At 39.4% G+C, this 23,829-nt stretch overlaps 2 protein-coding genes across 2 annotated transcripts in view; one reads left to right on the top strand and one right to left on the bottom strand.

The window, feature by feature from the left end:
• aebp1b (AE binding protein 1b) lies at positions 1-18,635 on the top strand. Its single transcript, XM_088335361.1, has 22 exons — positions 1-448; positions 3,458-3,628; positions 3,707-3,769; positions 4,618-5,166; positions 7,551-7,625; positions 8,052-8,117; positions 8,323-8,406; positions 12,250-12,321; positions 12,415-12,524; positions 12,839-12,978; positions 13,068-13,152; positions 13,226-13,370; positions 13,622-13,710; positions 14,449-14,572; positions 14,732-14,928; positions 15,021-15,197; positions 15,580-15,740; positions 15,811-16,292; positions 16,367-16,506; positions 17,001-17,100; positions 17,175-17,341; positions 17,409-18,635. The coding sequence occupies exons 1-22, from the start codon at positions 244-246 to the stop codon at positions 17,778-17,780; spliced, it is 3,774 nt and encodes a 1,257-aa protein (XP_088191487.1). The 5' UTR covers positions 1-243; the 3' UTR covers positions 17,781-18,635.
• The window catches only part of pold2 (polymerase (DNA directed), delta 2, regulatory subunit), a 19,884-nt gene continuing 14,640 nt past the window's right edge, over positions 18,586-23,829 (bottom strand). The window contains exons 9-11 of the mRNA XM_088335363.1: positions 20,658-20,785; positions 20,481-20,582; positions 18,586-18,967 (exon numbers count right to left, since the gene is read on the bottom strand). Of these exons, the coding sequence (XP_088191489.1) occupies positions 18,807-18,967; positions 20,481-20,582; positions 20,658-20,785 (391 nt within the window). The 3' untranslated portion in view covers positions 18,586-18,806. The remainder of the gene's footprint in view (positions 18,968-20,480; positions 20,583-20,657; positions 20,786-23,829) is intronic.

Genomic DNA, 23,829 nt, shown 5'->3' on the forward strand with positions numbered 1-23,829 from the left:
GAGCATCTGCTTTGCTGTCTATCTCTCCGGGTCTCTGTTTAGGCCACCTCCTTTCCCTCCCCTCTCTCCCTACCCCCATCTCACTCCGGTTCTGTCTAGCCCAGGGTGAGTCTGCTTGACTCAGGGGTTCCACACAGGAAGCAAGGCTCAAATATAGAGCCACGGCCGAATAAAGTGCGCAGTTGGGATAAAAGGAGCTCCAGAATAAATTAAAAGGATCGTGCAAAGGGAAGAGCTGCAGGCATGAGAGGCCACACCGTTTTTCTGTCTGCAGCGCTACTGGCCCTTTGCTGCCTTCTGACCCCCAGGCAAGGGGAGAGTGCCGGGGGGATCGTTTCCCTGTTGCAGCAGGAAGGACGAAAGCAGGAAGGAGCTCTGCTTCCAGATGAAATTAAAAGTGAGGAAGGCCAAGTGGAGAGCATCAACAGTTTGGTACCAGCAGAGGCAGGTCAGTAACTTTCTCACAGTGGATTTTGCACAGGGGTCAATGGGGAAATTGCATTGCCACATCCAGCAGGTGGTGTTGTTTTTTCCATTCCAAAATGTGTTCTATACTTCAATTGCTTTTCTCATTTAGTAATAAAAATGATGTAACTTTTTATATGCAGTGTCGTCGTTTGTCTTTCTCATTCGAATCATCAAACGGGATTTGCTAGTACAGTATATGATATTTGTAGCGTTTCTTGAAAGGTGAAACTTGGGAATTCTGTGTAGAACTTGTGTCAAAGTCATGGCCTGCAGGTCAAATGTGCACCGCCACAACATTATAGATATACCCGTGAGACAACGTCGAGTGAATCACAAGAGGAAAAAATGAGATGCATTGCATCAAACAAACAATGACTTAGAGTTTTGAATATGTCCACTGGATGTCACAAAAGCCAAGCACCACTCACAAAGCACTCACCGAAATTGTAATTGCTAACTACCATTAACCAACCAGAGAACAATGGGGATATCCATCCCAAAGTTATTTTGCCAAAAAGTCACGGTTTAGTCACTGTTTAAGACAATGCGAAAAATACTAAACTAAAAAAGGCACCTGGGCGTCTTTGTTTGAAGACGCTTTATTTCCTTTCTATAATAGGTATGAAATCCAACAGTCAAGTTTCCATATTGGAGTAAACATTTTTATTTAAAAAATCTTTTTTAAATAAAAAGTATAAATACTTATATATCATTAAATCAATCATGTCACTTTCCTGTGTGCAGGAGATTGCCCGGGTTAAATAAAATATTGTTATGAATTAAATTGTTGTTTTGTCTTTTTCTACATTAGATCAATTCTTAGTGAAGGAAACTAATTGTTATATAATCAAATCTTACATTCCTAAATCCTAATTTATTTGTGAGCCCACTTATTCTGTCATTAATGTACCAACCCAGCCCCCACAAAAACAGGCCAGGAACCATCAACAGGGGAGAAAGCTATCCAGAATTGCGTCCTCATTGGTGCCCTGACGACCCATGCAGTTAAGGGATCCGTGAACCGTGATTTACTGTTAAATAAGAAATCATTTAAGATTACTTATTCATTAATTCATTCATATTTTTGTTTACCGTACTTTCCACACTGCAGGGTGCACCTGTAATAAGGGACACCGTTGAAATATTCCTTTAATAAGATTTATTTTTATAAATAAGACATACGCGATGAACAAATGCATTAAACTATAACTGCAGTAAGAGTGAAGCTTGTATTTTAAAAACCTGTTTTTTAAAGACTGCTTATTTCACAGAACATACATATTGAGAAATCTGGATTCATAACTAGATTGACATGATTATTTCATAAAGGGTTAATGAATGTAAAAGCATGTATGCAATTCCAATAGTATTCACTGTATTTCCGGTCTATAAGGTGCACCTGATTATACGCACTTTTACATTTCTGGCAAAATGTTGTCTTTTAGGTGCGCCTTAAAATCCGGAAGAAAACGGTCAATTGAAAAAAAGGCTTAAGCATCTCCCATCTGCTTCAGCATATTACAACACTTTTTTAAGGATGAATTTGACAGCTATAACAGGAAAACCAGTAAATAATATAACTAAAATAAGAAAGCAATAATTAAAATGAGCAAACCTAGCACTAGTGGAACATGCTTTTTCTGAATGGGAAACTCTATGTGACTAAATGAAGTGCATGCAATGGAGGAGAAACTACAGGTAGATCACATAAGACAAAAGTAATTGATTTCCAATTGTTTTAGTCTTCATTTTTAATCGACCTATACAACCATTCTGATCCAAGTTGCATGCAGATTACAATCATTATAAAAATGTGATCACTGCTCAGACAACTGATGCATAAAGGCAACATGAAAGAGAGAAACACGTCCCAATGCTAGTGTTCTGCTTTAACCATATTAGGCTTTTAGAGCCTCACATGTAATACACTTCAGTCCCACGTACGTAGCAGCCTAATGCATCCCCACTAATGGCTGTACCTTTCAGTGGTAAAGATTTGTGAAAAACTGCTGGGATTTGTGTAATTGAGACTTCTGGAAAGATTGTTTTTCCAAAGCGTCTGAAAGCAGCATGCTGTCTGACCTGAAGGAAAAACTGAGGAGGCTCTGCTAAACTCTGAATGGGTTAAAACTGTCTAGACTGGTGTTTTGCAACGACGATTACAAGTACTTCTATGCATTTAAAATAAAGTACTGTATCACGGTGCACCACCACCACGCACAGAAAAGATCATAAAAAGAATGCTGGTATAATGACAAATGATAACCATCATCATCTTCTGTAATCCACCCAAAGGGCTTTCATTATCTCCGTCACTATCTGTTGTTGTAATTTATTTATTTTGAATATGCATGACAAGCAGTGCAAGGATTCCTGATCATTGTCAAAAAAAAATCAGGAAATGAAAACATGTACAAATGGAAAAAATAAAAATAAGGAAGCTACATAAACCACGAAACGAATTATTAGAAAACAAAAGAAATATTAATACCTGCAGTATTATCAAGAAAAGTCAGCAGCGATGGATTTTTAAAGGTGGGGTGCGGTAGTTAAAAACTTAAGGTTGCAATCATGACATTAAGCCAGGAGATGGCGGCAGGGAACCCCATTATTGATGTGCATTTCTTTGACGCGCTCAAATGAACTCTTCCGTTTAATCTTTTGGTGGCTTTGTTCCACCCTGAACAGGCCTAATAAAAGTAAGATAAAAGCAGATAGGTGCGATGTAAAATAGAGCATAAGGGCTCTTTAAACTCAGTTGGGCATTGCTAACAGATACTTGAAAGAGAAAATATTTGACTTTCAACTTTTTAAGGACCCCCTCAAACTACGCACCTTACCTTTAAGAGATCTGCGATTGGCTGTAAAATTTGCCAAAATAATTATAAATGAAGAAAAAAACCATTATTCAAGGAGCTAAGCGAAATCATTTCACATTATGATAATTTTTACATAGTAACATTCGTATGCATTCATGTTGCATTTTCAGGTCATTTTGGCAGAGTGAAAAGAGTACCACAGGAGGGCAAAAAGAAGAAAAAGGACAAGAAAAAGAACAGAGAACCTAAGGACCCAAATGCCACAAAGAAACCCAGAAGCGAGAAGAAAGGAAGAAAGAAGGACAGACAAACAACTACAACGCTTCCACCCACTACAACAGGTCCATCTAAGAGCAATGTTTATCCTTAGAAGCGTGTTTATGTGAAGTTGTAACAATGTGTCTGCATGCTGCCTTTAGCTCCCCCGACCGAACCACCTACAGAGCCAGAAGCTTACACAGACTATGCCTATCCTGATGTCGGTAGGTCGTTCACATTGTATGCTTTATTTTTTATTTTTTTATAGCCGCTAATTTACACCATTTTAGAGTCTAAGGCAGGGTTCGGGATCCTATGGTCACGAGCCATATATATATATATATATATATATATATATATATATATATTTCTTTCTTTTCATGAGTACGTAGGGCTCGGAGACAAAATTTATTCCATGCAAATTTTCTACATGTCGTTCCAAATTTGTATTAGCAAAGCCTATTGTAGCGCACAGGAAAGGGAGTCGATGCAGTTATCGATAACGGTACTTTTCAGTATATATATAGGGAGCATTTACTACAGTTTACAGTCAACAAGTCACACCAAAAGAACTAGTTTTGCCTGTACATTGCTAATAAATCCTTTATGTGGACACTCATTAAATATTCCATATTCACTGCTGAGACACCACACAACAAACTAAATACGCCAAAACGCCAGAAGAGCACCCAGAGCAATTTGATTGGGTGAGCGGCAAGGATGGGTGGATCTAAATATTGGGATCCTCGTTTGTAGAATTTTGTGGTGTTTTTTCAAAAGAACTCAGCTTGCACCTCGTTTTATCACCATTATTTATGAAAAATGAAAGTCAAAATGATTCTTAAGTAATTGCGGGTGGGAGACAAGTTTAAACGGGTATGTTTGTTGATTTTGGGACACAGGCTCTGGCAAGTTTTTGTCTGGAAAGTCGGTTTAGCGTTTTTTTGTATTTGTCTCAAAATATGGAGAGGCCCCCCAAAGTGTAAATATTTTACTTTTATGGCTCTTTGAGTCAAAAAAGTTCCCGGTGTGCGATGTATGTTTTTTGAGTCTCGGTGTGTTTCTCTTTCAGAAAATGAGTACTGGCAACCTGAAGATGACTACTGGGATGCTGAGCCCACTCCATTCCAACCAGTTTCTGAGACAACGGATTTTCCCTACGATGACTGGAAGCCAAAGGAGGATGATCCCGCAGCACCGGTCACGGAGGATGATTTTGACTGGGACCCAGTCAAGAAAGACCCAATGCCCCCGGAGGCAGAATACTGGAAACCAGAAGGGAAAGACCCGCCGCCCGTAGAGGAAGAATACTGGAAAGTCGAAGAAAAAGACCTGTTAACCCCAGTAACTGACCCTGAAGAATATTGGAAACCAGAGGAGAAAGACCCTTATCTTTCAGTTACGGACATGGATGAAGACTACATGAAACCTGAAGAGAAAACCCCAATATCTCAGGTCCCGGACATCGATGAAGACTACTGGAAACCAGAGGAAGATGATCAATCTCCAACTGACACTGATGACTATGAAGTCTACTGGAAAGAGGGGGATCCGACCCCTGCTGGGCCAAAGGTTGATGTAAAGACTGGGACAGATGATGGTGATTACTGGGACTCCACATGTAAGTCTTCTGCTCATATTTCTTTTTTTCATCGAGTTTAAGGAATGCGTGCGTGTGGACGAATAGTGACAGGAACACAAAAAAATCAATTTGGGGCTATTCAATGGTCAGGTTAAGAAAGGATTGTAGAAATTCAAGCTTCTATTTTAATCCAACAAAACCTGAACAGGATATAGTTTTGCAAACGGGATGCTCACTGATTTTCTAACTATTTGCAAAGTAATTCAAATATCTTGTACATCCACATCGAGCACAGTGACGAGATATCTTTCCGGGAGATGAATGTGAAAGGTTACACCTGGGCTCGAACCCGTCACATTTATTATTTTTGGCAACAAGCCTGCAGCTTGTGAAAATAGCTTTTAATTAAGAAAATGATTTCAGGTAGGCTAAAATGGAGAAAAAATGTGACACTGATCTCTCGTCCCAGCTCAGAAAGTGAGAACATTTTTAAATTTTTCTACTTTTCAGTCTTAAGATGGTGAGTGTGTTTGTTTGCACGATGAACTTAAAAAAAAAAAGAAAATCCTGATCTGATGTCATCACGTTTGCAGCCAATCTTGGTCTAAGATTCAAAATCAAAATTGAAGATTGTCTTTATTGATACTAACATCAAATGTCAAAGACATTTTCTTTGCAACCCCAGTGTACAATGTTTATAAAAGACAGGGTCCATACAGGGCCTTGAAATCCCTGAAAATATATGTTGTCATGTTCCTTAACAAGTCTGCTTAAATGCTGGGCCTTAGCCTGGTGCTGTGGAATGCCCCGAGATTTTTGTTCTGCAACCTCAGTGGAAGTTGTTTAATCTAGGCTCAAACACACTCATATTCTATAGTTTATGAATGACCTACATTTCATGTTGATGTTGTTTTGTGCATTTTTTGTTGATGCAATAACTATTACAGCCTGGTCATCATGGAAGGGGGGATAATCTCATGTGCGGTCCCTTCTCAAAGTTTCTTCATTTTCCTCATGCTGAGGTTTTGAGTTTTTCCTTGCCCTAAGGGGATGGTGTAATAATAGTCTGTACAGCCCATTGAAATGTTTTGCAATTAAGGGCGTCACAAAAACAACACAGCTGAAGTTAAGATAATGCTCCAGTATAGATAATTACCTTTATTTTTTTTATCTTAGCATCAACCCAACATTCTCTCTCTCTATCCCTCTCTCCATATATAAAAATATATATATATATATATATATATATATATATATATATATATATATATATATATATATATATATATATATATATATATATATATATATATATATATATATATATATATATATATATATATATATATTATGTATTTATAGAAAAAGGCACCTGGGTGGTTAGCACGCAGCCCCACGGTGCAGAGGTTCAGGGTTCAAGTCCAGCTACTGCAGCCTTTCCCTCCCAAAAACATGCATGTCGGGTAAATTGGCCAGTCCAAATTGAGTGACCAGTTCAGGGTGTTGCCTGCCCACTGCCAGAAATGGCTGGAATGGGCTCCAGCACCCCCGCAACCCTACTGAGGATAAGTGGTGCAGATAATGGATGGAGAGATATATATATTTATATATATATATATTTGTATATATATATTTGTATATATATATATATATATATATATATATATATATATATATATATATATATATATATATATTTGTATATTCGAGTTCATTCAATGCACAGAAAGAAAATCCTGTTTAAAACATTTATGACAATCAAAGATGTAAGTGCAGCGTACTTGTGGTTTTGTAAATATAATCAGACTCATTGAGAAAAAAATTGTGATTTTCAAGTAGAAATTATTTCTGATTGTTGACTTGAGTCCATTTGACCCTATTTCCGATAATTAACCTAGTAACACCATAGTAACAACATAGTAATAACATGCTCAAATGTTTTAGAAATTAATGTCAAACTGGGTGTCCTTTGCAATAATTAGCAATAAAAAGTAGCTCTCAGTTTGAAAAGGTTGTAGACCCCTGCTTCAGGCATAACAATCCCTCCAGATTTTTTGTCCACAATGAAAACAAAGATGGTGTGATTTTGTTATGACGACACACCCAAAATACTAGGTAATTTCTTTAACCAAACCATCACACGGAAAAAAGTTGTAGTTTCTTAAATATATCCTGAACAAAAAGAGTTGTATTAACTCACCAAAATTTGTTAGTTTATATTAATCTGAAAAAAAAATCAGGTTGTATTCCCCCCCCCAAAAGGTAATGGATTTGTCCATTTCTTCCAATTTGGCTGATGTTTGACCTCTGTGTATTTGGTGAATTTTCAATTAAAACAAAAACAATGGCAAAAGCACTTGTGAGCATATTAAATTATATGCAATTTAGGTTTTTCATTAGACTGGTTTCACTTTTTGCTGTAGTTGCAGTGCCAGAGAAAGTTCCGTCCCCAGATATTGAAGATGTCAGCACGGATATCAAAGTGGAAACTATCACAGGTGACTTGTTGACACTCATCAGTTTGCATGTGGACTTTGAGATAGGACCTGAAAGAGGACAGTCTCCGGTCTAGGCTAGCAATACTGCAGTCTTTTTTTTCAACATTTACTCCATCTGTGGTTCAGGAATAAGAAATAATGACAAATTCAGCACATGGGAATAACATTTGAGTGACTCTGTCCTACTTTGCAGACAGGAGGGGTGCTTGCATGCTTCACAAACCAAATTTTCCACAGTTGTGCCTTTTTTTACTTCCCTGCGGTCTGATCAGAACTTTGTTATTGTTCCTGTAAATTTAAACGCAGGATTTAACAGTTAGACAAACAGTGTTTATATTCCTTCAAAGGGACAATTTTGTTGTGGTTGAAGGGTTGTGAAATCAAATGTGAAACAATTTAAAATCATCTGTCTTTTATTTTTGGTAGAAGAGACTACAAATCCGCCACTTTTTGAGGAGAATTGGTACGATGAATACGACGAATATGGAATGAGTATGTTTTGCTGATCTATCCATTTGTACACTCACACTCACTCACTCACACTTTCCATGACCGAGTGTTGAAGCACTGTCTGGACTGTAACTTTCCTAAGTCTTGGTTTAACTGTTGTGACCTTTTTCTGCAATTGGCAAATCTAAATAGCAGATGCAGAGATTCACTGGGTCACAATCATTCACTATTTTCCCATTTTCTGCAGGGAAAAAGGAAGACGACGTTGATGATAAATGGCTGGAGAAAGAAAGAGAACGAAGCCGAAAAGAAAGGGAGAAGGAACAGAGAGGTAGAAGTCCAAACAGGAAACGTCTTTACAGTAACATACCATAGAACAGGGGTCTTAAAATCAATTAACATGGGGGCCTCCAGAAATAAGGTATGGGTGAGGTTTGGCCAAATTAGGTTTTCCACAAAAAATATCTGATAAAAACATTTTGCTGTTCTGAAATTTTTTTTTTCTTCCTACACAAAAATCTAAAAAAAAAAAAAAGATTAAGACTTAATATGAAAATAAATCATAAATAAATAGATTAATCCATAATCAGCAAGGGCTGCACTTAAACTTAAAGGGACCGTGTGTATAACCTTACCTCATGGGAGACAAAAACTTTTTGCCATATTGCTGCAATAAGTACCCAAAAAAACCTAAATATGGCTAAGGGCGAGGCTAAAACAAATAGAAGAAAAATTGTGCGTTATAGTCCCTTTGAGTTTCTGAGGATAGTATTTTTGCATGTTATTTTCAGGACTCATTTTTTTCCCGCAAAACAGGGTACTGTGAAATAAAACACACTGTTCCTTTAACTTTCATATTAGGGGTGGGGGGCCTCAAACTGTCATCTTGAGGCCTGCAAATGACCCCCGTGGCATGAGTTTGAAACCTCTGCCACAGAGCACGACATGAGATCCCACTCTTGCTAGAGAGAACCTGGCCTGTGACCAAAGTCAAATAGTGTTAAGAGAAAACAACAGTATGGTTGGATCACATTACACTTGAAAGAGAAAGACACATGTGGTTTGCTGCTATGCAAATGCCTTTTGTTATATCGAGCAAATGTTCCCCATGATGGTTTGCCACATGACTTGAGTGACCTCACTGGGGGTGGTATTGTCAAGCAACTTTCGTTTTGCCTACTAAAAGTTGCTGTATTGTAGCGTGCAACCAAACTGGATGAGTTAAAAATCACTGGAGTGTTCACATTAATTACCGTATTTTCCGCACTATAAGGCGCACCTAAAAGCCTTTATTTTTTTTCAAAAACTGACCATGCGCCTTATAATACAGTGCGCCTTATATATGGATCAATATTAAGTCGCAAGGTCTCGCAACAAAGGCAAGCAGCCGCCGACTAGATTTTTCCTCGTAGGCGATGTGGTCCGCGGTGTATGCTGGGATACATATGCCGGCGTTTTATTTCCCAGCCAATGTGTCAATCATCATTTGAATCGATCACTATTGGCTAGTTATTCGGAGGTAAAGGGGGCGGATCCTTTTTATTATTTATAGGCTCGCATAGGCTAAAGGGGCAAAACAAAGCCTGCAATTGGCCCAAAAAGATGAATGTGAATAGCAAGTTTGGTTGTCTACTGCATAGAGGAAACATGTTTTACCATTCTGTATTTGTAAATATTTTACTCTCCTGATTTACTACACTCACGGATATAAGAGGACCATGGTTGCACATTATTATTGAACGCAACGACTTCGATGAGCTACTCCGGCTATATATTTTCCCAGTATCTTGTTTTAGAGTGATCTAGATGTTTCTGTGATGGGTCTTTTTTTAAATTTAACTCAATTCCAAGTGTTTAATGTCATATGCACAGTAAAGTTGCGAGCGAAAAAGAAAATAGAAACCAAGGAATGATTGGCATTTCTTGAATCCCAAGACTTTAACCTTCCGAATGATATTTGGAACGATGCATTTGAGTGACATCGTACGGACACCGCATCCGCACGTGTCTACGACACTTATTTGCTTCTTTGCAAGCTTTTGGAATGTTAAGGAGGTAATAAGTTTGACTGAATTATCTGACTGTTTTGTCGACGTTCCCATTGTAGCGCCTTATAATCCGGTGCGCCTTATGTATGGAAGATATAGGACCAAAAACTATATTTTGGGGGTGCGCCCTATAACCCGGTGCGCCCTATAGTGCAGAAAATACGGTGCATTAACACTGCAAAAAAATCACTTAAAATGTATTCTTAAAATACCCCAAATTTTCTCATCAGGCAAATGGTAGATTATTCTGTAAAGTAGAAATATTGTTAAAGTGAAAAAAAAATATATGTACTACTTATTTTGCACATTTTGTAACAGGAAAAAAAGAAACTTGAGAAAAATATCTAATTATTCTAAAGATGAGCAAAATGTTCTGCTAATGGGTGTAAGGAAAATTGCTTTAAATTACTCCTTAATTCATAATCAATGTACCCAATCCTTGCGAAAAACATAGCCACACATTGATCAAATTACAATGGAAACTTTTTCAGTCGGCCCCAGGTTTTCAATTAACAAGGGTAACCCAACCAGTTAGAACAAAGAGTTGTCTCGTGGGGATCAGGTGCGGCACTTGAGTCTATAGATGGAATGTTAACGGGGAGGAATTTGTCACAGGGGGGTTTCTGTATTTAGTAACAGAATATCTCTACATGGGGTGAAATGCTTATTTTAGTCTACTCAACCAAAATTAAGTTCAAGTTTGAAGTTGAATGAGAAATTTTGCAGATCCTGCAGACAGTCGGATTGAAATGTTAGGTTAGTCCTTTAATATTTTGATTACACGATTTTCCCTTCGGGGATGAATAAAGTATCTATCTATCTATCGATCTACCCAAGCGTGTATACCCATTTGAATAGTCCAATAGTGTGTGTTCATCACTGCTAAGATGCATTTTCTTCCATTTGGGATATTTTTACTTCATTGGTGCCACAAAGACTTGAAGCTTGTAGTACAGAGACATATACAAATTAGGACTTTCTTGATAAACATATCTCTTGTGTATTGCTTGATTTCTCAGGGACTTTCCCACTTTATTTTCTGTTCCCACAGCAAAAATGCTGCGATAATCCAAAAGTTGTAACCATTTACAGTACTTGCCCTTCTGACAAGCCACAAATGAGCACAATTGGTAAACATAGAAGAAACAGCAAGAAAGAACACTTTTTAAACAAGCTATTTTGAATTTGGTATGTGATATAGATAAAATCATCATTTATTATCAAAAGTTATATGTGGAAATAATTTATATTTGCATAATGGCAGCCACTCCAGCAGCTCCCGTGTTATTTTCGATTGTTCTCGATTGTTTGTTCTCAGCTCAGGGATGCTGCTGGAAATGTGAATTTCCCTTCGGGGATGAACAAAGTATCTATTTATCTATCTATCTATCTATCTATCTAATGACCCTTATAAATGGGTTACTCACAAATGTCACGTGTACAGGGTCTCTCGTTTATGACTACTTGTGGAAACGATTCATTCGGATTGCCCCAAAAATATAAATTCTGATGCCAGTTGGACTATTCCCTGCATGTATATGTAGTCAATGATCATCTTTGTGAACATTGTTAAATTACTAGCAGTGAAATGTGTTTTATATTTGTACAATTTGAGTATTATTAGTCTTGCATATTTTTCAATTCGTTGGAGTGCAAATAACCGTTTGAAAATACGTTTTTAGACCTTTTAACTGCTTTTGGTGTTTATACCATATATACCACAGCCATATCCCCCTAGTGGGAGGTGGCTTGAGTCCTTTCTGACTCTTTTTGGGAGATTGATTTAGAGGAGGGGATTCCCAGCCCCCTCGCTCAACCCAACTGAGGTGTTGGGAGTCATTATGTGACCAAACCCCCCAATTCCAACCCCTAATGCTGAACGCCAAGCAGGAAGGCAACGGGTACCAATGTTTAAGTCTTAGGTATGACTCGGCCGAGGCTTGAACCACAACCTCTCAGTATCAGGGCAGGCGCCATACCCCCAAGGCCACCGAGCTGGCTTTTGGTGTTTACTGTGCAAAATCATTGCCAATCCCATGATGATGTTTAGGTTGAGTAATCGAGGGCAGATCTTGTCAAATGCTGTGGAATTGTTTTTCTGAGACTGTTTTTCTGACCTATGTCAGAGCGAGCGGAGAAACTGAAGGAGGCTGAAGAGCGAGCCAGGAACAGACCACGAGTCTACAAAGAACCAAAGAGTATGTCAAATACCATGCAGTCTGGAAAACTTTGTGTGAGCATTTTTTAGTACCATACAACTTTTGGTTATATTCTGTGTGTGTTTGTGTCAGATTGTCCCCCCCTTGGGATGGAGTCTCATCGGGTTGAGCCAGATCAGCTTTCTGCCTCTTCCATGTCTCAGTATGATTTTGCTCCTCAGAGGGCACGCCTCAACATGCAGGTACCCAGGCATCCGTAACTTCCACTTATGTCTGGAAACATAGTTGAGCGGTTAGTCTCACGCTGCTAAATAATTAAGTACAGACTCTCCCGTGGTTCCTTTTCACCAGTTGATTATTCTGTGGGGAGCAGCTATCTAAAGCATTTCCCCCCTAAGATTTATTGTTGCCAGCGGGAATAGGACAATTCATACAAAAATAGATTTTATTTTATTTTTTTATTTTTTTTGGGGGGGGGGGGGGGCTGGGGGGGTCAAACACAGTAGGAATCCCTTTTTAAGTGCACTGACTTTTGTCCTTGTCTCATTGGCAAAAGGGCTCAGCAGACGAGGATAACCCTCGAGGGGGTGCATGGTGTGCAAACTCGGAGGACAAAGTCCATTGGTTTGAAATAGACGCTCGCAGGGACACCGAGTTCACAGGAGTCATAACTCAGGGCCGAGACTCGCGGAACGAGTGAGACACAAAAACACATGTGAAAATGTTTCCTGTTCCCCCCCAGTTGGCTTTCCTTGAACTTACAGATGCTCCCGGTTTCGTTGCAGGAGCGACTTTGTCACGTCGTACTACCTGGCTTTCAGTAATGACAGCAGGGAGTGGATCACCATCCATGATGGATATGCTGACTGGGTGAGTTACATACTAAAATTTAAACTCCAATTTGTACTTCTTTAATTCTGTCTTCTTTTTCCCCCTACTCCAGCTGTTTTTTGGGAATAGCGATAAAGACACTCCAGTCATGAACCAGCTGGCGGAGCCTGTCGTGGCCCGCTACATCAGGATCAACCCTCAAAGCTGGAACGGCACACTGTGTATGAGAATGGAGATTCTGGGTTGCCCGTTGCCAGGTACGTACAATGCACTCTTGAGTTTAGCTTGTATAAACGTGTTGACTGGGGGTGCGAATCTTACACATAACACAGTGTCCCCTTAAGGAAGTTTATGGGAAGCAGTTCATTACCTTTCATTTTGACATATAAATTCAATTTTAGAAACTCAAATATACATCCATAATTGTACTACCAAATAAAATGTATTTTTGGGGTACAGCCCCAGAGTAGTGTTGAAGTACTTATTTTGTTCTCTCCCACTCACACAGATCCAAATGTTGACCAGTACGGGCAAAATGAAGTGACTCCGGTAGATTATCTGAAGTTTATGCATCACAGCTACACAGAAATGGTTTCAGTGAGTATCCTATCAAAATAATTTCAAGACTATTCTTGGAATGTCTTGGGAAGAGTCATTCCAAGAATAGCTACAGCTTAAACCAGGTCAAAATCAAGACTTAATACTTTTTAAAAACATTTTGAAATCAAACTCAAGACCAAGTCGACAAAAAAAACAACAAATTGAAACAAACAACAGAAAAAACACAAACATTCCTTGCCTCATACACATTACCTGGCAGATTTAGAAATGGCGAAAAACATTCGTCAGACAGTTGCCTCTCATTAAATTTACACTTACCTACATGTGTCTCTTCTGAAGGACCTGACTTGAACCACATCCCCGTTTTGATAATTCCATTATTGTGGTCACGCGTTGTTGCCACAAAAGTAAATCGTTGAATAAAACAGACCAAAACTTAATTCAAACAAATAAAAGTCTTATTAATGTGATCACATTTTTCAGACTTTCAGAAATTGAACCTTGATCAAACTACTGCAAATGTAAAAAATTACTTACAACTTATTTCTTGTCTTGCTGAAACTAACACCCTTTAGAAAAGCGTCAGTGAGTTCTCATAAAAAAGTCAAGTTAATTTTGGTAGTTTCATCTAAAATAAGCGTATAGCGGTCTAGCGGTTCAAATTGAAATATTAGGTATGCCCTTACACAGGTTAAGTGGTTGTGGACATTTCATAGATGGATGCTAGTTTGTTAAATGGAACAAGGGAATAAAGACACTTGATCTGTTGTGCAGGTAATGAAATCGGTGAACGACGAGTGCCCCAATATAACCAACATCTACAGCTTGGGCCGCAGCTCCAAAGGTCTGGACATCATGGCCATGGTCATCTCTGGCAATCCCACAGAGCATGAAATAGGTAAGGATGGATGGGAGAAAACTTTGAGTTTGAGTTAGATGCTTCAAGTCAAACATTGGTTAAAAATAGAATTGATTCCGTAAGTTAATTGAATAAGTTTGGAATGCATTGTTAATTTCATTGTTGAAGAATTGAAGTGCTGTGTGGCATTCTGTGCAGGTGAGCCTGAGTTCCGGTACACAGCTGGTCTCCACGGTAATGAGGCTGTGGGCCGGGAAATGATCCTGCTTCTCATGCAGTATTTGTGCAAGGAATACAGAGATCGAAACCCCCGAGCACACCGTCTGGTGGAAGGAATACGGATCCACTTGGTGCCCTCACTCAATCCCGATGGACATGAAGAAGCCTTTCAAGCAGTGAGTTTTTAAGGAAATAATGACAAGAGTATTGATGGCATGAATGATGATCATCTGATTCCCTGTATCCTTTTGCTTTCTCATGATTGCAGGGCTCAGAACTGAGCGGATGGACCACCGGTCACTTTAACAACGATGGTTTTGACATTTTCCAGAATTTTCCAGATCTAAACAGCGTTCTGTGGGATGCAGAAGAAAGAGGGATGGTACCTAAAGTATTTTCCAACCACCACATTCCTATTCCTGACAACTTTCAACAAAATAGCTCAGTAAGTGTCACAATTTTCATCAAAAGGTCATGCGGTCCTGGCAAAAGGGCCTTTCTGGTAGATCATCAGAAGCAGAGATGGGGACTCAAACTCAAATCACTGTTTTTTAGGCTTGTCCACTAGTATCTCGAAACACTCCGCTTGCTATGTGTAGACATCAAAATCCTTTCTGGTGTAGCGTGCGACTATTTTCCTTGCTTGAGGCCTAAGATTTAAACTTGACCTTGCGACCAGGAACCTTGAGACATGTCTTGGCACATCATAAAAATTTCCTTTTGTTTGTGTATCAATGACATTGCATTTGACTTGGTCTCAGAGACTTTTACCAATCAGTAATATGAAGTACTTTTCACTTGATTCTTTTGATTCTATTTGATCCCAGATTGCAGTTGAAACCAGGGCCATCATCTCTTGGATGGATAGCCACCCGTTCGTGTTGGGGGCAAACTTTCAGGGTGGTGAGTCATTTGTGGCCTACCCATACGACAATTTACGCACCAAAAAGTCAGTGGAGGACACTCCCCACATCCGCAAGAAGAGACAGTATGACCTCACACCTCTTGATGGTTCATCTGTTTTTGCGCATCCTCCTCAATCAATTTTTTTCACAAAGGTATGAAGAAGACAGCTCCGATGTGACCGAATGGGGACACGGATACAGGGAAGAGCCAGATCAAGATTGGAGGAACAGAGGCTATTCTGAGCATGAGGAGTGGGGGAGACAAGGTTATGACCAAGGTCACGGCTACAGCCAGGAATACGGTTACGACCACGGGCATGGTCAAGGCTATGACCAAGGCTATGGTTACGACCAGGGTCAAGGCTACGACCAAGGCTACGATCCTAGCTACCACCAGGGTTACGGCCACAGGGAGGAAGAAGACGACAGGGAGAGAAGTGGAGGCTACCATTACGCAGAGCCTGAGGAAGAACAGCGAGACATTGCGGATGAATCCCTCTTTCGGTGGTTAGCTGTGTCGTACGCGTCAACGCATCTGACCATGACACACAATTACCATGGGTCCTGCCATGGGGACGTCGCCTCAGGGGCACACGGTATTATCAATCGGGCCAAATGGAAGCCAATCACCGGGAGTGAGTAGAATTCAAAAGCTTGAACTTGACTTAAAATTTTGTGTTTCCTCAAAGCATTGTCTTCGTCTCACCAGGCATGAATGACTTTAGCTATCTGCACACTAACTGCTTGGAACTGTCCATTTTCCTGGGCTGTGACAAGTTTCCTCATGAGAGTGAACTGAAACGAGAATGGGAGAAGAACCGAGAGGCAATGCTCATCTTCATGGAGCAGGTAGGACCCAAATACAAGAAAACATTTGGAAATAATTAAGGTAAACTGTGGTCAGACCTGATGGGCTCTTCTCAGTTAGTCTACTGACCTGGGAGACTTGAAATGTTTCATAGAGTAGCTACAAAACAGTCATTTCTACAGTTGCTGGTATGTTGTCAAACTAAGACTTGTATATTAGCTCATTCGCTACCAGGCCAAATAATAATGGATCATTGAAGTTTAAAGCAGTCATGTGCAGTGAAATATTTAGCACACTTCTATAAGTTGTTTAAGAAGGGACATACATAAAGATATTTTCCTGTTGGGCATGCGGGTATTGATTATCAGAACGACTTTCGTCTTTGATAAATGCAATGTATTTTACGCATTTAATGTTTCTGTTATGTTACGAGAAATAAAATGTTACTTAACTGCAAGATAATCTACCATCTGCACTTCTCAATACATTTTCATACTGTATTTCGAGTGACTAATCAAACTGTTTTTGTGTGTAGGTTCATCGTGGCATTCGCGGTATCGTAAAAGATGAGCAAGGCAACCCGCTTTCAAACGTCACCATTTCTGTAGAGGGGATAAACCACGACGTCACCACAAGTCAGATTGTATTCACAAATCACGACACCACATTTTTGCTTAATGTCCATATGTGTTTCCTCGTCTCATTTCAGCTTCATCCGGAGATTACTGGCGGCTGCTAAACCCCGGCGAGTACCGTGTAACGGCTAAAGCAGAGGGTTTCACCTCCTTGACCAAACTTTGTGTGGTGGGCTACCAAGCAGGAGCGACCACGTGCAGCTTTAACTTGGCCAAGTCCAACTGGGACCGAATTAAACAGGTTAGCTCCGAGCACGTGATGAAACAGAGGACGAGAAACATTTTAGACCTCTATCATTTGTGAACAGATTTTGGCTCTCCACGGCAACAAGCCAATTCGCTTGGTCAGCCACGGAAATACCATAGTCCAGCCCCCGATTATCAACAGCAATGGCCGTGTGGTAAACGGGAACATCCCACAAACTTCGCGCCTCAGCCAGGAACGGTTGAGGAAAATCAGAATGGGAAGAATTCGCCGTCTCCGGCAGCAGAGGTTGTTGCGGTTAAAATCGACAACCACCACGACTACGACCTTGCCACCGACGACTACCACAATCCCCACAAAGCCGGGGACCACCACACCCTGGTACGACTCATGGCTAATAGGGGAGGGACAATCAACACCCGGCAGATTCACAGACTCCATCCTGGACTACGAGTACAAGATTGATGACTATTAAAGCAATCTGGTCATACCTAAGAAGTTCTTTAAGCTACACCAATCCACATTTCTTTTGCTCAACTAAGCTGTACAGTTCGGTTTAGTCTACCATGGATGAATCTCAGTATACTTTATGCTGTGTGTGTCTGCTCTATTAACACCTATTGTGTAATAGTCCTAAACTGGGGTCTCCAATGTGGTTCCCGCTAAGAACATCTGAGTAGTCTGCCGACTGGTCTTGAAAATAGCTCATCAGTGATGGGTCATAGTGATTTTCAAGGACAAACTATTGCTCATGCCTTTCAAAACATTGTTTTAGTGGTTGAGACTGTGCTCATTTTAACCCTTTTTATACTAGTTACCAGATGGTAAAAACATTATAATAACTTTGTAATGAATTACTAATAACATAGGTTGCTATTTTAGAAATGCATTTCAAACTGGTAACTCTTCGCGATAATAAAAATGTAGCTATCGGGTTCAAAAAGGTTGGCGACCCCTTTCCTAGACTATAAATGTTTTTTGGGGGAGATTGCAGTTCCTCCCAAATACAACAATATAGTACCACACACAGTGATAATTCATGGCTAATTATTCTTGGTACATCACGATTATTTTGCAAAGAAAGTGCAACTGAAATAAACCCACGCAAACCGTACTGTTTTTGCAAACAGCTTTTGAGTCAATAATGTTAACATCTGTAACTTAAAATGTGATAACTGAATACTGTACAGTAACAGTTGTAGAAAAGATTGTAGTTTGAAAAATATTCCCCCTTTTCTGTGTTCATGTCACAATTGTCCAACACAATAATCACGTTCTATTTTGTACGTACATTTTTATTGCAGAATTGCATTAAAAACATTTTTTTTAATTCTATGTGTCAATAATTCTTTAAAGTATTGTCCTCCTCATAAACTACATTTTTCAGTTTTCCAACGACGGTCACAGGTAGAATAGTTGTTGCTTTTGTAGACAAACAAAGAATGCAGCAAAATGCTGGCTGAATAGATGTACGGTAGCTGAAAAGCTGACGACTCGACCCTCAATGGCTGATGTTCATCTCACTTTCGTCGTCGTCACCCATGGAAAAGGCTGAGAAGCTGATTGGCTCACATTCAAGAGTGCGCAAGTTGACAAGACACGCCTGCTGGGTACTGTGAAACGTTGGCACAGTCACCAAAAGGATTTCTTGCCGATCAGCACCTTGTCAAGAGAACACAAATAAATATTCGTTCATTTGTACTTTTTATTGACCCCTTAATTTTTCAGCCTAAAATCTCAATCCAAGATGTGCCAATAGTAAATTGAATGCTGTTCTTGAACTATATGGAAAATATAGATGGTTTTGGTCTCTTTAGAAAGATAAGACTGTGTCCCAAACTAAAATAATCACTGCAAGTGCTACTAACATTGAGTAATCTGTGTTGGAATACACAGAAATAGAAGGGTTTTATTCTCGTTTTTTGGGCAATTAAATGCCTGTAGATAAATGTAACATGAGCATCTTAGCTGGAAAACAAGTGAGACAATAGCTTGTAGCTTTACCTGGAACCTTTTCAAATGTGATCTCAATCTGAAAAAGTAAACATTGTATTTTACAAGTCTGTATATTTTTAAAGGGGAGTTTTAGAGAGATACAAACAGTTTACCTCAAGGAACGTCCAAAAAGACAGAAATGCTTTTAGGCAGATTTATTTTTTTTTAAATCTGTCGGCATGATTGTGTGTTTTCGAGTAAATATTTAACACGGTTGGATTCTCCAGATTTTCCTGGATGTAACAAAGCCATTTTTGCGGGCATTCAATTTATTTGATGATGGCCAGAGTAATTGGTGACGTAATTGGTGAGCTTAGCTGGCTTGATCGTTTTCGGGATCTTGCATCCCAAAAGTTTAAGCTTTTCCATTGATATGTGGCATGACGTATTTCAACGTCGCGACCTCGAAGCTCACGTTTGTAGCATTTTCATTTGACTCACAAGGTTTTGTGTAACAGAACTGCTGTGCGCATAAAACAGCTTCCAGTTGCTCCCCTTTTTTAATACCGTTCATTTCCAGTTAGCTTTTTGTATTCAGCATGTTTTTGGAAGTGCTTCTCGAAATTATATTCTTTGAAAATAGCCACAGTCTTCTCTGCAAATTAGGCAGACGCAGTTGATTTGGAATTGGGCTAGAAAGATACAATTTCCACTTCTCCTGAAAGTAGCAGCCTTTGCTGTCAACTTTCCCTTTTTTATTTACAGTTGCCATGTCGGAAAGGATGTGGGCGAAATTCTCACAGAAAGCCAAGGGCAAGGTGGGCAAAGGGTTTCTGCCATCATCTGGTGAAATTGTGATTTTTCTTTTGTAAAGATTCGTTTTCTATTGCAGTCAACATTACTGGTGGGTCAAATATTATTAATTTTATGTCAGAGGACGCAGGCCACTAAAAATTTGATCACGGGCCGTCCCTGGCCCCTGGTTAAACGTCGCTTAGAAAACTGACTAATTGACACCTAAAACAATCTAGCCACTGGCATGCTAGGGTGCTGGTGTTGCACCAATGACAACACAGCTCAGGATGGCATAAAAAGTAAATGGGGTCTTTACAAAGCATTCTCGGAAAATAGTTGTAACATACCCATCAAATATAAATTTCGTGCAAAAAATTGTTCTACTTATTCACATCTTGCATGTTTAAGGATTTGGAAATGCCTTTTAACACGGACAAACACAAACCTATTATGCGCTTTGACTCAAACGTGGGGGCGTTCCCACTGAAGTAAATATGTGGGCACTCTTCCAAGATGAACGGATCCTTTGTGTAAAACGGGTAACAACCTGTCAGAAAAACAAGACATTCTATTAATAATGTGTCAGAGCTGTTTTTTACGGAGCGCTAAGAGTCAGTCCCACCAAGTGTATCTGGAGCTGTTGGGGCGAGGTGGCGCAATCGAAGCGTTTCCTCCAGAATCTCCAGATGACGGCTCATGCTGCTGTAGTGTGAAATGTCACTGATATTCTGACCTGACGTGCCCAGAAACCTGGTAGGAAAATGACACGAATCAAAGCTTTCCTGTGCAGTTTGAGGAGAGACAATTTTGCCTGAAATGTAGAAACTCCTTTGAAAACACGTATGACCCTAATGGTAAGACATTTATGCTAAATTCAAGATGCGGCCCACGAGCCAGATCGGACCCGCCAAGGTTTTTGATTCGGCCCACGAGAAAACACCCAGAGGGGAGAAATCAGATGCAGTTTGACATATGTCCACTTTTTACATCATAGGCGCCGCCGCGAGCGGCAGCCTTTCTAGCTGCTCCGTGTTATTTCGCTCTCTTTGTGATTCATTGTTTTAAGTGTCTGCTTCTATCTTCTGTGTTTTTCGTCCCGTTTGACAACTTCACTTTGGATTACTTTCTATCCTATCATAATGGGTTTTAACGCACAAGAATGCGTTTATTTGAGGAACCAACTCCTTGCCCTGAAGAATTCTCGTGCCGGCGTGATGAGGGGGCCCTATCGTGGATGCAGAGCCGGAGCTAAGGCTAAGCGGCGTTATAAGTCTTCGGTACCGTCCGTAATCATGGTAAATGAGAACTCTCTATCAAATAAGACCAATGAATTGGCTGTGCTGGTGAAAAACATCAAAGCGTACAGGGAGTGCAATTTGCCGTGTTTTACGGAAACGTGGCCCACATCTAGCATCCCGGACGCTAACGTGGAGCTACCCGGCGCTGTGGACATAGACACAAAAGCCTGCGGGAAGCGGAGAGGAGGTGGACTAGCGATCTACGTGAACACGAGGTGGTGTAACCCTGGACACAAAGATTTCAATCTGCTGCAGGGACGTCAAACTTTTGGACTAGCGTGTGACGTCATCCACTCCGCTGCTGCTAAACTACAACACAGCACCCCAGCACTCCTTTTCTCTCTTGTTTTCACGCTCTCTTCCTCCATATCTATTTTTCTCCCTTGCTCTCATTTTCATTTTTCTCTCTTTTTGTTTCTCTTTTCCATCTTTCTCTCTTTGTTCCTCTCAGTATTAATTTATTTTTTCTCTCATTTCCCTTTCCTCCTTCTTTTATCTATTTTTTTCTCTTTCTTTCTCAGAATCACTCTCCTTTTCACTCACCATTCTCTTTTCCTTTATCTTTCTCTCTCTTATCTATATCTATCTTGTTCCTTATATTTCCCTCGTTCTCTAACTTGCCCTTTTTCTCTCTCTTCATATCTCTCTATTTTTCTATCTAATCGACTAGTCCGGCCCCCGAGAGTGTGGTTTTTCTACCATGACGCCCCTGACCTAGAGGTGGTTGGTTATGATTGTGTTGATGTAATGACATTTGTACCATTTCAAAGACAATACTAAGTGAAGAGTTGAGGCAATAATAAATATCATGAGATTCTCACTCATTGCCTAAAAACAGGGGAATTACTAATCTAATAGTGTTGTTCAACCTCTTTTAAGCCTCTTTTTTTATAATACAAAACTCACGAGGCACCCCATCCGTCAAAAACGTTTAAAAGAATTCCCAGGACCTGATTCCTTTCTTTTTAAATCTTCTAATATCATGTTGCCTAAGTTGACAGTGTTTGACACTTTTCTGATCATTTATGTTCACTGTGCCTCAGAAGGCAATACAGGTCATAATTTGGGTTAATGACTTTACTGTAATTTAGAATTTTGCTATATTTTCAACCTGTTTTCATTATTTACTATAATTTAATCTCGTTTTTCTGTAAAAATAACAACTATAAAACCTAAAATCAGCAAAAAACATTTACTAGTGGAACAAAAATAGGTTCACAAAATTTTTCCATTTTTTTTTAGTAAAATAAGACATTAATGACAAAAATCATCAAAACCATGTGCAAATTTTTTACTTCATTTGCAATAATTTGTCGTTTTGCGGTGCAATCTTTAACAGCTTCATCAAACAAGATATATTTTGTCCGTATTATCTTATGAGTTGATAATCAGTATAAAACCATAAAATGGTTATCTGCTGGATGTTACAGTTAATAAGCAGAATACTGGAAGAAAGCAAAGCTTTTTTAAAAAAAATATATAAATGGAAAATTAGTTTGCTGTGGCACACTGGTTATAAAACACTGGTTAATTATAAGAAATCATTTTCAGAGTGCTCATAAAAATGGCAGAATCAAACAATGCAGACACGTTAGGGATCCTCATCAAGGGGAACACGTTTCTGATACAGTTCTGATTTCCCTGATCCCCAAAAATAACTGCGCATAGCACCTTGTAGATTTAAAGCTTTCCATAACCCTAAAATCCACTAGACTAAAAGCAAGCAGATGGAGATTAGCATGACGGACATTGAGAAGAAGCAGCTGGCTAACTTTATTGTACATGATGTAAGAGTTCATCCGGAGTTTGTGAGGAGATCATGCAATTTGCCAAGTTCTGATGACACTCAAAATAGATGATTTTCAATGAAAGTACTTGTATTAGAATGTTAAAGACTTAAGAATCTAAATTATTCTTAAGTCTTTAACATTCCTGTAAAATCCGCATAAAATCACTGTATACAATTAAATACCTGCAGATGAGTGTAACTTGGGCATTTTAGCTGGAAAACAGGTGAGCTTAAAGACTTACCTAGTACCTTGTCAAATCTGACAGACGACATGCAACAAGGAACGTAAAACAAAGCAGAAATGCTGTTTTTTTTTTTTTTAAATCTGTCAGCATTATCATGTGTTTTGAAGATATTACACCGTTGGATTGTCTTAGATGTAACAAAGCCATTTTTGCAGACTTTCAAATTATTTGATGACAGAATGGGGACGTAAATGGTGAGTTACACCATTTTTATAGTTTTCGGGTATCTTGTTTGAGACTGATTGTTATGTTTCTCTGATGAGTACATTTTGAAATGGTCAGCCTAATTCAATCCCAAGAAATTAAGCTTTCCAATGATGTGTGGCATAATGTATTTCAGTGACTGGTGACATTGTGCAGACACATACAGTTTATCAACAGTCCCGTGGCCCGCTGGACTAAGGTTAATACATCAATTTTTTGTTCATCATCCATAAATGATCATCAACCCTCATTTGCTCT

This window comes from Urocampus carinirostris, chromosome 5, assembly GCF_059441175.1.
Source record: "Urocampus carinirostris isolate Australia breed hairy pipefish chromosome 5, RoL_Ucar_1.0, whole genome shotgun sequence".
NCBI lineage: Eukaryota > Metazoa > Chordata > Actinopteri > Syngnathiformes > Syngnathidae > Urocampus > Urocampus carinirostris.